At 40.8% G+C, this 14410-nt stretch overlaps 1 protein-coding gene across 2 annotated transcripts in view; it reads right to left on the bottom strand.

The window, feature by feature from the left end:
* Positions 1-6203: 6203 nt before the first annotated feature.
* Positions 6204-14410, bottom strand: part of MRPS9 (mitochondrial ribosomal protein S9) — a 100586-nt gene continuing 92379 nt past the window's right edge. For both annotated transcript variants that reach the window (XM_073664753.1, XM_073664752.1), the window contains 3 exons: positions 11949-12057; positions 7636-7805; positions 6204-6398 (listed from right to left, as the gene is read on the bottom strand). In XM_073664753.1, coding sequence (XP_073520854.1) covers positions 6307-6398; positions 7636-7805; positions 11949-12057 — 371 coding nt within the window. In that variant the 3' untranslated portion in view covers positions 6204-6306. The remainder of the gene's footprint in view (positions 6399-7635; positions 7806-11948; positions 12058-14410) is intronic.

The raw sequence follows: 14410 nt of genomic DNA on the forward strand, positions 1-14410 counted from the left end.
CATGCGGAATTAACTTGGCATTGTGACATTTGTACTGTAGATCAGCCTGGAAGTGGGAAATGCACTGCAGCAAATTTTTTTTTTTTTTTTTAAAAACGTTAAAAGTTAATTCAGAGTGTCATTTATTATTCAACCCCTCAAACCACAAGAATTCTGTTTGGTCCCCCTAAAGTATTAAGAAGTAGTTCAGGCACCAAGAATAATGAGCTTCACATGTATGGATTAAGGATCTCTTTTGCCAGCCTTTTCTGACTATTTAAGACCCTCCCCAAACTTGTGAACAGCACTCAGACATGGTCAACATGGGAAAGACAAAGGAGCATTCCAAGGCCATCAGAGACAAGATCGTGGAGGGTCACAAGGCTGGCAAGGGGTTCAAAACCCTTTCCAAGGAGTTGGGCCTACCTGTCTCCACTGTTGGGAGCATCATCTGTAAGTGGAAGGCTTATGGAACTACTGTTAGCCTTCCACGGCCTGGACAGCCTTTGAAAGTGTCCTCCCGTGCCGAGGCCAGGCTTGTCCGAAGAGTCAAGGCTAACCCAAGGACAACAAGGAAGGAGCTCCGGGAAGATCTCATGGCAGTGGGGACATTGGTTTCAGTCAATACCATAAGTAACGTACTCCACCGCAATGGTCTCCGTTCCAGACGAGCCTGTATGGTACCTTTACTTTCAAAGCGTCATGTCAAGGCTCGTCTACAGTTTGCTCATGATCACTTGGAGGACTCTGAGACAGACTGGTTCATGGTTCTATGGTCTGATGAGACCAAGATCGAGATCTTTGGTGCCAACCACACACGTGATGTTTGGAGACTGGATGGCATTGCATACGACCCCAAGAATACCATCCCTACAGTCAAGCATGGTGGTGGCAGCATCATGCTGTGGGGCTGTTTCTCAGCCAAGGGGCCCGGCCATCTGGTCCGCATCCATGGGAAGATGGATAGCACGGCCTACCTGGAGATTTTTGCCAAGAACCTCCGCTCCTCCATCAAGGATCTTAAGATGGGTCGTAATTTCATCTTCCAACAAGACAACGACCCAAAGCACACAGCCAAGAAAACCAAGGCCTGGTTCAAGAGGGAAAAAGTCAAGGTGTTGGAGTGGCCTAGTCAGTCTCCTGACCTTAACCCAATTGAAAACTTGTGGAAGGAGCTCAAGAATAAAGTCCACATGAGACACCCAAAGAACCTAGATAACTTGGAGAAGATCTGCATGGAGGAGTGGGCCAAGATAACTCCACAGACCTGTGCCGGCCTGATCAGGTCTTATAAAAGACGATTATTAGCTGTAATTGCAAACAAGGTTTATTCCACAAAATATTAAACGTAGGGGTTGAATAATAATTGACCCACACTTTTATGTTTAAAATTTAATAAAATTCAACTGAGCAACATAACTTTTTGGTTTGTAAGATTTATGCTTCTGTTCATAAAACCTACTCTCGAATGCAGTTTGAAGGCTCCAACTTATTTGCATCTTATCAAACCAGCTAAATCTGCAGGGGGTTGAATACTACTTGTAGGCACTGTATGTCTGCCATCCTGGGCCCTTTCTTGCATGGCCTCCTCTTCTATAGCCAGTGCAGAAGTTGGCAGCTAACTTCGGCGGCATGCCGACATCAGCTGTCGGACTTTGATTGGCCGGAAACGTGTATTGCGGTACAGGGACCTGGCGGCGACGCACATCCAGCTGAAATAGGCCAGCCCCCTCTTGCACGAGCCCGGTCACCCCCTCTGTGACCGCGATTGTTAAGGCCCTGGTCCTGCCCATAGATCTTAACAGCTCATTTGGAGATTAGAAAAACATTGATTTCTCTGGGCTAAGACATCGGATTACAGATCTCAAGGTATCATTTTATTCAACTTTCTATGACCTACACGCTCCTGTAGATGGTTTAGGAGGGTTGATTTTACCGACAGATTCACTTTAATTAAGAATGATTGTTCACAACAATCTTACAGTGTAAATGCACCTTTAGCGTATGTTCACACTACATTGTCTTCCAGCCATCAAAAATGAATTTTTCTAGAAATTATTTCAAGAAACGCTAGCAGGTTTTCGTTTGTCTCAAATAGTTTTGAAAACATTTTAACGTTTTTCTTGGGCATTTTCTGTTTAGGTGAAAAAACCTCTAAGAAAATTCTAAAAAAAAAAAAACCTTGTTATTTTTAAGCATTTTTGGGAGCAATTTCCTCTGACATCCATTAATCTATGTGACGGCAGACTTGTAAATCCTCACAGCACACAGTGTATGCACGATCAGGATTTCCTGGCTGAAGTTTGCGATTTGCATACTAAACGTGCAAGGCCTCGCTTAATACAAGCGAATTGAGCAAGGCTGTACAAGTCTAGCTGGAATGTGATCTGAAGTATGCAAATCACATATTTGTGGTCACATGGCCGCCCACTCCTGGAGAATATGGACAGCGCGCACTGTGAACGTTGTGAGGATTCACAAGTCTGCAGTCACAGAGTGAATGCAGACTTCAGCCCCAAGCCTGGACAACCCTTTTAAGCAATGAATAAAATGATGACACTGAAGAGTCAAAAACGCTCAAAAGGATGACCAAGCATCTTAATTGTCGTTTTTCAGCCTTTCCATTAATTTCTCTTGTAAAATATTGAGCTGCTTTATTGTGGAAAACACTTGAAGCGGCTAAGACGCTCAAAAGTATAAAACAGCAATTCATTTTACGATAGAAATGAATAGGAAAAGGTCATGTTTAGAAAACTTGAGAGAAAAATAAAGCTTTCTGAAGAATCTTCGACTTGAAAAACAGACATTTTTGCCTGCCTGAAAATGACAGTGTGAACATAACTAACACTCTAATCTGTGCCTCTGTTCTGCATAAACTTAAGTTTAATTAAATATGCTAATAAGGGTCCTTGGTGTGGCCAAGGGGCTCAGTGCACTGTACAACCCACTGAACTAGCATGCCCGCACCTCCCTCACTGGTGTTTGATGGTGCATTTGATGACCAGTGAGAAAGGAGTGGGCATGCAAAACTGGGCAGAATGGGGCACTGAGCCTTTTGGCCACAACAAAAGTGCATTAAGCATCCTCATTAACATATTTAAAGAACAGTTCTTGTAGAACAGAGGCAGTGGTTAGAACTCTAAAGATGAATCAGTGAAAAGTGGATGAAACACGGATGGAACACAGAAGTAAATAGAATGTTTTCCATTTTTCATTCATGTTCATCACATCGCCATAAACTTTAATGATAAATCTGATCCACAAAACTGATGAGAATAGGACCTGCATTCAGTCTCATGGATTCAACACACTGATGTATTTGTAAGGCCACGGCCCCACTATCAGTATTCGGTCAGTATTTTTTCTCAAGAGTGGGAGCCAAAACCAGGTGAGGAACAATCAGAAAAAAAGGTATAATAGAAACAAGTCACCAATTCTGCATTTATCACTCACTCCTGGTTTTGGCTCCAACTTCTGAGAAAAAGTACTGACTGAATACTGACCAAAGACTGATAGTGGAGCCGTGGCCTAAAACAGATTATGGGTATGGACAGTTGTATGTTTCTTTTTGTAAACAGCACAGCACACGAACATGTACAATGGATGTGTGAATGCAGTCTTCGTGTTCTAATCGTTGCTTCTGTTCTGCAGAAACTGAAGTTAATTGAAATCTGCTCATTCAGGTGCTTAGTGCACCATTCTGCCCACTGGTGGGACTGTATGCAGACAGGGTAAAAGTGCAAGGCAGCACAGTATGAATAGGAGGCATAGTTTGGAGAAGGGGCAGCATTGTGATTACAGTGTGAGGACACAGTGGGTAGAGCGGAAAGTTTGAGAGGGTAACTGTGAAGATAAGGATAGCGTGGAGATAAGGACAACCTGAGGGGAAACCAGTGGATAACATGAATTTGAGAGTGTGGAGGCCATGGTTCATAATGGCAGACATTGTGGCAGTTATAGTTCATATGGATGCACAATGTGTAGGTTATGGTTCATAAAGGGGTACCTTGTTGCAGTTATAATTCATAAGGGAGGACAACATGGAGGTTGTAGTTCATAAAGGAGTATAGTGTAGCAGTTATAGTTCATAAGAAAGGACAGTGTGGCGGTTTTAGTTCATAAGGGCACAAAGTGTGGAATCATTTTATTAGGATGTCAGTTGTGTTTATAGTTCAAAAGGGGGTACAGTGTGTTGGTTATAATTCATAAGGACAGTTTGGCAGTTATAGTTCATAAGTGTGGACAGTTTGGTGATCACGGTTCATAGGTGGGAGGGTACAGTGTAGAGGTTATAGTCCATAAGTGAGAACAATGTGACAGTTATAGCTTATAGGGGGTACATAGTGTGGCGGTTATAGTTCATAATGGGAGACAGTGTAGCTGTTATGGTTCACAAGTGCAGACAGTGTGGACCCATACTTCAGTAATTCATAATGATAGACATTTTGGTGGTTATAGTTTATAAGGGGGACTGTGTAACAGTTGTATGTGGAGGCAATATTTTATAGGAGATGACAGTGTAAGTTATTGTTCAAAACGTGGGATAGCCTGGCAGTTATAGGTCATAAGGGCTGACAATGGAGTTTATAGCTCATAAAAGTGGACAGTGCGGCGGTTATGAGGAAGAACATTGTGGCAAGTAGACTTTGTAAATGGAGGACATTTGTGGCTGTTCTAGTTCAGAAAGTGGGACAGTGCAGAGCTTGTAGCTGATAAGGTGGATACTGTGTATACACAATATATTTTAGGAGTGGACAGTGTGAAGGCTATATAACATTTGAGGGAAAATGTGTGGGACATGGGCAGATATTTTTTATTCAGGGGACACTATAAATACCTTGTTATTTTTAAGGGCACTATGTCATGATGTGTTACAGATGGCCAGAGAAGAGGGAAGTCTGAAGATACGAGTTGTCAATGAGAAAAGTCACAATAACGTCTGTATGCGATAAAGACAAAAGGGATGAGAGCGAATGCAATCAGAGAAGGCGTCACCTGTAAATTACCTGTATGAAAATCTTTATTTGTGATACTGAGTGTATCTAATCAGTACTTTGGTTCCTGCATGGTCCACAGTCTGCGTACAGCTGGTAACATCTCACAGCATTTCCTTACCATTGTTAAAAACATACTGAGAGTTGTAGGGGTTTTTGCAATAAATAAAAAAATGTATATTGTGTGGTCTCATCTGACATTGTTGTTAATCGAAGTGTTAAGATTGGTGGTGTATTTGTGTTCTGATGCTGGTGTACTGGTGCTCTATTCATGTACTGATGATGGTCCTGGTGCAGTATTCATGTAATAATGGTAGTTCTCCAGTCCATTCCTAATGCAGCCGCCAGGGTCATCTATCTGGCTAATCGTTACCTGGACGCTTCCGCTTTGTTCCAGTCATTGCACTGGCTGCCCATACATTGTAGGATCCAATTTAAACTGCTTGTTCTCACCCACAAAGCCCTCCACAGTGCGGCACCCCCCTATATCTCCTCCCTCATTTGAGTTTATCTGCCTACCCATTCTCTACGCTCCGCAAGCGATCTTCGACTAATATCCGCACTAATTCGTACCTCCCACTCCCGGCTCCAAGACTTCTCCTGAGTTGCACCTATTCTTTGGAATGCTCTACCTCAAGAAATTAGGATGAACCACAACTTACACAGTTTTAGGTGCTCCCTCAAAACACATCTTTTTAGGGCGGCCTATCACATTGCCTAATTGAAGTCCCTTTATATATAGCCCATTCACTATTTCTCTGATCTCCATCAAACTCCACCGCACCCAAAAGCGCTACAAATATTGGTACTGATGACTGCTCATGCAGCCTTTATCTATCCCACATGGCTGGACCATCCTTGTAAATAAGCCCCTGTACTTTGTGTCACCCCCACCTCATTGTAGATTGTAAGCTCTTACGAGCAGGGTTGTCATTATTGTTGCTTTAATTATTGTATTATCTTTAACTGTTACTTATGACTGCTGTATATGAACCTCTGAATTGTAAAGCGCTGCGGAATATGTTGGCGCTATATAAAGATTATTATTATTACTGACATGATGCAGAATTAAATCTACAAGTCTCTTAATACGTAACGTGTGCATGAGACTTCAGGATTCTCATTCACTTTGGTGGCAACAGGAAACCCTTCAGGTTTTGTGACAAATCTGCACTGAAAAAATGCAACATGTGCACACAGCCTAAAAGTCTTTGGAAACGAAAGCAAATGTTCAGTTATATATTACCATTTTATTATAAAACAAACAAAAACACGCTATAATACAGCAAGGTTTTTTTGCATTTCTAGTTATTTTCCACATCTGTGCAGCAGATTAACGTTTCTTCCATGTGAATTTCCTGCGGGCACCCTCCTGGCCTGGTTTTTTCCGCTCCTTATTGCGTGGATCTACAGTGAGTAATCCAGCTAAAAGAAACAGTTACACGTCAGAAAGATGAACAGGGAAGACATCTAAAACTATAAAATTCAGGAAAGACTGAAGCAGGATCTGATGCCTGGCACACGAGTGCAGTAATAAAATAGAAACACAGAAGAGTGTTGAGATTTCTAAACCATGCGGTATAGAGGCTACTCGGACATTTTCATTCATGCGGATTAGCCTATACATTAAACTTTAAGGCTCTTGGAATTTGGCACTTTTTTCACTAAAATGAAAATGGACGTCTTAGCTTAAGGGTGTATGCACGTAGAGTGTTTGGTCCGCTCCAAAAATAAAAACACGCCAGAAAGATCCCCCCCCCCCCCCTCCCAAAAAAAACCCCACTTTCAATTCCCTTGTTCAGTCTCGAGTGTTTTTTTTTTTCACTTCAGTCTTTGAAAAAACGCCTGGCAGGAAAAAAGAAAGTGCATGTTAATTCTCTGAAGTGTTTCCTAGTGGAATCCACGCCAAATAAGCTGCTGTCCAATCAGAAGGCTGCAAAAACCCTTCAGGAAAAAAACTCTTCCAAAACATTTCAAATCCGCTTCAGGGTACTAAAAACCTCTTCTAAAAACTCGCCAAAGAAAGTTTCATTAAGCTAGAACAGTCTCCTCAATAAAACTCTGTGTGCACATAGTCTTTGGAGAGTGAATAATTAAAAAGGTTGTCAACTATTTTTCCCAAGGATAGGTCATCAATGTCTGATCAGCCGGGGTCCGACACCCATACCCCGCTGATCAGCTGTTGTCTGTGTCAGCGGCGGCCGCAAGTACTCACTTGACGAGTAACTCAGTCTTCTGGTAGTGGCAGAGGCTTGCTACTGCACATCCGCCTCCTATTCAAAGCAATAGGAGGCAGATGTACAGTACCCTACGGCGGCCACTACCACAAGAATTTCCGGCCGGCGGCTATTGCCACGGACAACAGTTGATCGGTGGAGGTGCCGGACCCCGGCCGATCAGGCATTGATGACCTATCCTATCCTGAGGATAGGTCATCAATGTAAAAGTAGTGGACAGCCTCTTTAAAGGGAATCTATCACCCCATTGTGCAAATACTCGACCTCCGCACTACGCAAATCGAGGTCTATGAAGTCCTGTTTTCTAGGGCCACAGCAGTTGGACTCAACAATCAGTTAGTTATTTATGGTCCCCTCAATAGAGAACAACTTAAAAATCCTTTTTCAACGTGGCCCTAATCACATAATCATTTAATGCCCATTACCTTGTCTCATAGCCTCCATTTCTTTTTCAGACACAAAACTAAGCAGGGCTCTTGATATAGCCAATCGGACGGCCCCAGCTTGGGAGGATCTTCCGCTTCCTGTGACTGTACATTCTGTATCATACTTCATCAATCGGTCCAAGAATTGAAATGGAAACATAAGTTGCTCTCTAAAAATAAAGCAGAAAAAAAAATATATAAAAAAAGTAGTACAAACAACATTTTCGACCATGCTCTCTATAACACCACCTATTTAAGCCTTTTAATTTACAAACTATATAAATACAATTATTGATGTAATCAAAGCTTCATTTCTCAGTCCATATACAGGTGCATCTCACAAAATTAGAATATCATCAAAAAGTTAATTTATTTCAGTTCTTCAATACAAAAAGTGAACCTCATATATTATATAGAGTCATTACAAACAGAGTGATCTATTTCAAGTGTTTATTTCTGTTAATATTGATGATTATGGCTTACAGCCAATGAAAACACAAAAGTCATTATCTCAGTAAATTAGAATACTTTATAACAACAGCTTGAAAAATATTTTTAAAATCTGAAATGTTGGCCTACTGAAATGTATGTTCAGCAAATGCACTCAATACTTGGTCAGGGCTTTTTTTGCATCAATTACTGCGTCAATGTGGCGTGGCAAGGAGGCGGTCTTGATAAAACACAGTGGACCTACACCAGCAGATGACATGTCTAGACCTCAAGCAGCTTGGATTGAGCGCCTCTCCACTCTTCCTCCAGACTCTGGGACCTTGATTTCCAAATAAAAATTGGAACTCTGGAACGTTGTGGAGTGTGTCAATGACAGCCTTCTGGACATCTGTCAAGTCAGCAGTTTTCCCCATGATTGTGGAGCCTACTGAAACAGACTAAGGGACCTTTTTAAATGCTTAGGAAGCCTTTGCAGGTGAGATAATGACTTTTGTGTTTTCATTGGCTGTAATCCATAATAATCAACATTAACAGAAATAAACACTTGAAATAGATCACTCTGTTTGTAATGACTCTATATAATATATGAGTTTCACTTTTTGTATTGAAGAGCTGAAATAAATTAACTTTTTGATGATATTCTAATTTTGTGAGATGCACCTGTATCATCAAAAACAAATAGGTTAAAATACCATTAAAGAGCTGCACCATGATCTGGATAATATAGGAATAGTGGACCCACATAGAAACGACGCATAGTAATGCAGTACACTAATCATTCATACTATGACAATACCCACATCAACCAGAGGATTGACATAAATGCTCTAAATAAACCAATATAAACATTATTGCCTATATAAAACAAAGTTGAGGCTTCATCACTTCCAAGCAGTTGAAGACAGCTGGGACCACCATAGTGGTGGGGAAATTAGCAGACGAGCACAAGTTATTTTATTATACTGCTTTTCTTGCTGTGTGTCCCCATTACAAAATCCAGGATAACCCTGCTAAGGCTTTCTTAGCTGCGCTTTCTAACCACATTTTCATGGCTTCTTGTGAAAAAAAATGTTATGTATTTATTCTAAATGAATTATTCATTATAGATCAATACATTTTTTTTCTCACATTTTTAAAAGGGAAAAAAAAATTGACTATTTATATAACACATCATAAGATTGCTATAAATATTGCTGCACAGTAACACTGGAATTATGTTGGTAAATCAAGAAGAATTCTCACTTTTTTCCAATAGGGGATGCTAAAAAGACATACACTGACACAGAAAATAAACTGGAGGAGTTTAGAGTATGAACAACATAAAAACAAGGATCAAACAAAACGTAACTCTGATCCATAGACACCTTTCACTCATCTTATGTCTTCTGTATTATAGCTTCAACAACCGAACTTTATTGCGTTCATCAGAACTAGACTAAGCCCGAGGCGATCTTATTCCACTTCCCATAATATGCAGAAGTCTACTCATATAATGGTTATATGTTATGCCGTCAATGAATTTAGCCCCTTCCCTATGCAGTAATTTTTTTTACCATTCTTCTAATGGCTTTAAGTTTCTGTAAATTAATTTATGGTCTGTTTAACCATTTGATGGCTTGTTTTGAAGGGTAACTTTGAATGTCACCATATAGTTTACCTTGAAATTCACTGAAATAAAAAGAAAAATCTTTGTGAAGTGAAAGGGGCAAAGACCACTCGCAATTGTTGCTCTTTTTTAGTGTAATGGCGTTCATTGTATGAAAATACAGGTATATTTATACAAATACCAGATTTTAGGCTTTTTTTTTTTCACGAATATTAAAGAATTTAAAGTTGAAAACTTGGTTTGTGTTGACATGTTCTGATAGCCATAACTTTGTTTTTCGGCTGATGGAGCTGTTTGTTACCTTATTTTTCTTTCAGTTCCCTGGGGGACTTTAACACTAATGTAATTTTAGTGATCTCTGATGAAGCCCTAAAAGTGTCAGGGTTTCTTAGGATTACTAAGATGGTATATACGGAGCCTTCATATGGCCTCAGTTGCCATGATCAGTCACCAGGGGGTGCTGCCAGGATTTGGGGGCAACAAAGGGAAGCCCTACCCCTTTCTGATAATCAGATAAAGTTATTGCCTCTGACCTGAACATAAGGCGTTAACTGCCACCAGTGAAGCTGCCATCAACAGTGGCAGCTATATCTGCCATGTATTGCGTCATTAAATAAATGTCAAGAAGAGGTTAGCAGGCCTCAGGACCGCCCTAATTCTTGCTGTACAGAAAACATAGAAAACTATTTTCAAGAGAAACTTTACTCAGACGTTCCAAATTAATAATATGTAATAATTTGACAAACCAGAGTCATGAATTCTTTCATTCTGGTCCCACAAATGCAAGTTTACAAGGTGCTCTGCACACCATCCATAGGTAGAAACAGCCATGCGTGGAGACTATTTGGCATTACCAGTGTGTATTTATGACCTATATAGTACTGAGCACATTGTAAAGTATATCTGAGGGAAATAATTATTGCCCTGTTTTGTTACATGGACCTAGTACATTAATTTTAATAAAAATTGTCTGTCTATACTGCAACAAGAGAGGCAGCTATACAGTGAGCCGAACATAAACTAAAGATCTGAAAACTGAAGGATTGTTCAGGATTAGGGTGCTTTCACATTGAATTCTGGCACCCGATTGGTGGGCCAGTCGGGGCTTACTTCCGAACCCCCTGCAAAACTGGATTCGGACGTATGCACAGATGGGGGCCATAGACTATAATAGTACCAGTAGAGTGAATGAGTACTCTGTTGTGCATCATTTTCGGGAGTATACGCCTACTGGAGGCCGACACCCAGACGCAGTCTGCTATGTCCAAGTATAATGAACAAATAAAGTAGCACACTGTAACACTGAGTATATAGATGTGAAATATGAATAGCATAACTGCTGTAAAAAATAGAAATAAATGAAAAATTTTTTTAGCGCATGAAATATGAAGTATGGAAAATGAATAGCATTACTGCTGTAAATAAATGAGAAATCTTAGCGCATAAATTGGCCAATTCATGTGTACCTGACAGCCGCGGTAAGGCGTTTCTCGATGTCAGGACCTACCAATGTGAATACCTCTCTAAGAGACCTCCGTCTGCTTATGTGTGGGAAAGACAGATCCTGATGCATTTAAAACCACCTGCGGCATGGGGGTGGGGGTGGAGTGCTCAGTCAACGCTAAATCTAGTAACAAAGAAAATGACGGCACTTCCACTACAAAAACTAGGTGTGAACAGGTGCTTACTAAGAGCAGCTACCTCCATATATAATGAACAAATAAAGTAGCACACTTTATTTGTTCATTATATATGGAGGTAGCTGCTCTTAGTAAGCACCTGTTCACACCTAGTTTTTGTAGTGGAAGTGCCGTCATTTTCTTTGTTGCTTTGTCCAAGTGTCTGCCTCCAATAGGCGTATACTCCCAAAAATGATGCACGTCAGAGAACATGTTCACTCTGCGGCATCCAATTTTGCATGTGGTTTGGATGTGAGCCCCCCACAGGGGCCACCGAACGGGTGCCAGAACGCAATGTAAAAATCATGACTCCATTCACCAAAGACCATGCCCCACCGGTCCATGGATAGTGTCTGGTATTGGAGTTAAGCTCCATTGCAGTGAATAGAGCAAAGCTGCAATAGCCCTCGCAACCTACAGACATATACTGTGGAGTTTTTGGAAGAAAGCAGTTATGTTTTCATGTTTTTTTTTTTTAATCCTGAACAACTCCATTAACTACCTATAACGCCACTTTAATATCCCTTGTTCATACATAGCATTTTGAATTACACATGAATAATGCACAGCTTCCCTACCTGTCTTGAAGTACTGTAAAATAATCCAAATACTCCTTTCCATTGATGGTCATTTTTCCTTTTCCTTGGTCGCGCAGCACGGCTGTAGCCTCTGCAGTTTTCCTCTTGCCTAAAAATTATAATTTACATGTTGGTTCTAATGCGTTTCAGAAAAAACACCACAAAAAACTCTTACCGAATCGGTCAGGCTGTTAACACGTTAGATCTTATATGCACACTAATATTCAGCACTGCTGGTACATGTCCTCCACCGGATTCACAGAGGTGCTGGTGTTCAGGAGCTGGAGACACGGACCTCGGTATGTGTGAGAGGTCATGGCAGGAATGGTCTCCTAAACACTCACATCTTACAGACATTTCTGTCTGAGCATAACACACATTCTGTACATTCACCTACTCTGTGCAATTTATCAGCTACACACCACATATGTCTAGAATGCTCTTTTCTAGTATTACCCAAAGAATATTGTGCAGTAAAAATCAGTTTTTTTTCTTCTAATTATTCATGCCCATTATGGTGTATATGGCTGTCCTATGATTCGGCACGTCTAGATGCGGCTTATAGGGAACAATGGGCAGTATCTTAAAACAGACCTGTGACCAGCTTTCTCAACACAAACTGCATACATTATTAAACAGATCTGTTAGACCTGATGACAGGTGTATTGCTTTGAAAATCTACATCAGAATGACTGTATAATCCTGATATAAGGACGAGCATTTTAGGAGCCTAACTGTAGAATGAAATAGCAGATGAGTCAAAGTTGATTCAGTGTCTGCCCTCTCAACCTGACAGCTACAGCTTGTACTGAGCAGTGTGAGATCTCAGCAGCAAGAGGAACAATGAGGAGCTGTCAATCAGGCTAGATGGGCAAAAATTGAGTAAAACTTTCAAAAAGGATTATACAGCCACTTTGACATGCATTTTTAAAGTACACCAGCCTCACCACATCCAAGCTATATTTTGTAATGTATGCATTTTGTATTGAGACATTTTCTCTAAAAAGATTATTCCCAAGGTAGTAGGTTATCCCCCTTTCCATGGGATACTGTTCGTGTTCCAGAGCCCAAGTCTCAGGATGGGGGAGGTCCCTACCCCCAATCATCAATAAGTTCTCTTAACTTACTATCTGGGAATTACCTTTAGGCTACATTCCCACGATGAGCTTTAGGTGAGTTTTTGATGTTGCACATTTTCCGCATCATTTCTGCACCCATTAGCTGAATTAGGTTACTTGCGTTTTTTTCATTGCATTTTGATGCTGCCGTTTCTTATTGGTGTGTCATGTTTTAAATAACGCTTCTTTGTTCTGGATAATTCCTGGTATTTGGATTTGACAAAACTTTATTGATTCAGCCATGTGTGTATTATATGCGTTTCTGCTGCAGAAACGCACTAATTATGCACATGCATTTTTGACCTGTCGATTTTCCACACCTAACACAATTCTATGGGGAAAATCTGGACAGAAAACTCAGTGTACCCATAAAAGACTGACATGTTGAGGATTTGAAACACGCACTGCAGGTCAGTTTATGCAGAGTGCAAAAAAAAAAAAAGCAATGGGCATGAGATTTCTATAAATCCCATCCACTTTACTGGAGCTGTAAGACGCTGCATTTTTTTGCAGCAGTGATACGCAGCATCAAAAACTCACTGTGGGCACACAGCGCTTAGGGATCAGTTATGCCTATTCATAACAAATATTCAGCAAAGAGAGGACATTTAAAGTAGTTACAAATAAAAAATTATTTGGTGTGGTGGAAAGACCTGTATAATTCAGAATTAAGTAATGTATTTTTTTTTGCAATATTATATATATACACACACACACACACACACACACACACACACACACACACACACACACACACACACACACAGCTCAAAAAAATAAAGGGAACACAAACAACAGAATATAACTCCAAGTAAATCAAACTTCTGTGAAATCAAACTGTCCACTTAGGAAGCAACACTGATTGACAATCAATTTCACATGCTGTTGTGCAAATGGAATAGACAATAGATGAAAATTATTGGCAATTATCAAGACATACTCAATAAAGGAGTAGTTCTGCAGGTGGGGACCACAGAACACATCTCAGTACCAATGCTTTCTGGCTGTTTTTGTCACTTTTGAATGTTAGTTGTTCTTTTACACTCGTGGTAGCATGAGACAGACTCTACAACCCACAGAAGTTGCTCAGGTAGTGCAGCTCATCCAGGACGGCACATCAATGTGAGCTGTGGCAAGAAGGTTTGCTGTGTCTGTCAGCGTAGTGTCCAGAGGCTGGAGGCGCTACCAGAAGACAGGCCAGTACACAAGGAGACGTGGAGGGGGCCGTAGGAGGGCAACAACCCAGCAGCAGGACCGCTACATCCGCCTTTGTGCAAGGAGGAGCAGGAGGAGCTGCCAGAGCCCTGCAAAATGACCTCCAGCAGGCCACAAATGTGCATGTGT

The sequence above is a fragment of the Phyllobates terribilis genome, unplaced genomic scaffold (genome assembly GCF_046119375.1).
Source record: "Phyllobates terribilis strain yellow unplaced genomic scaffold, ASM4611937v1 Scaffold_2__4_contigs__length_985480577, whole genome shotgun sequence".
Taxonomy (NCBI): domain Eukaryota; kingdom Metazoa; phylum Chordata; class Amphibia; order Anura; family Dendrobatidae; genus Phyllobates; species Phyllobates terribilis.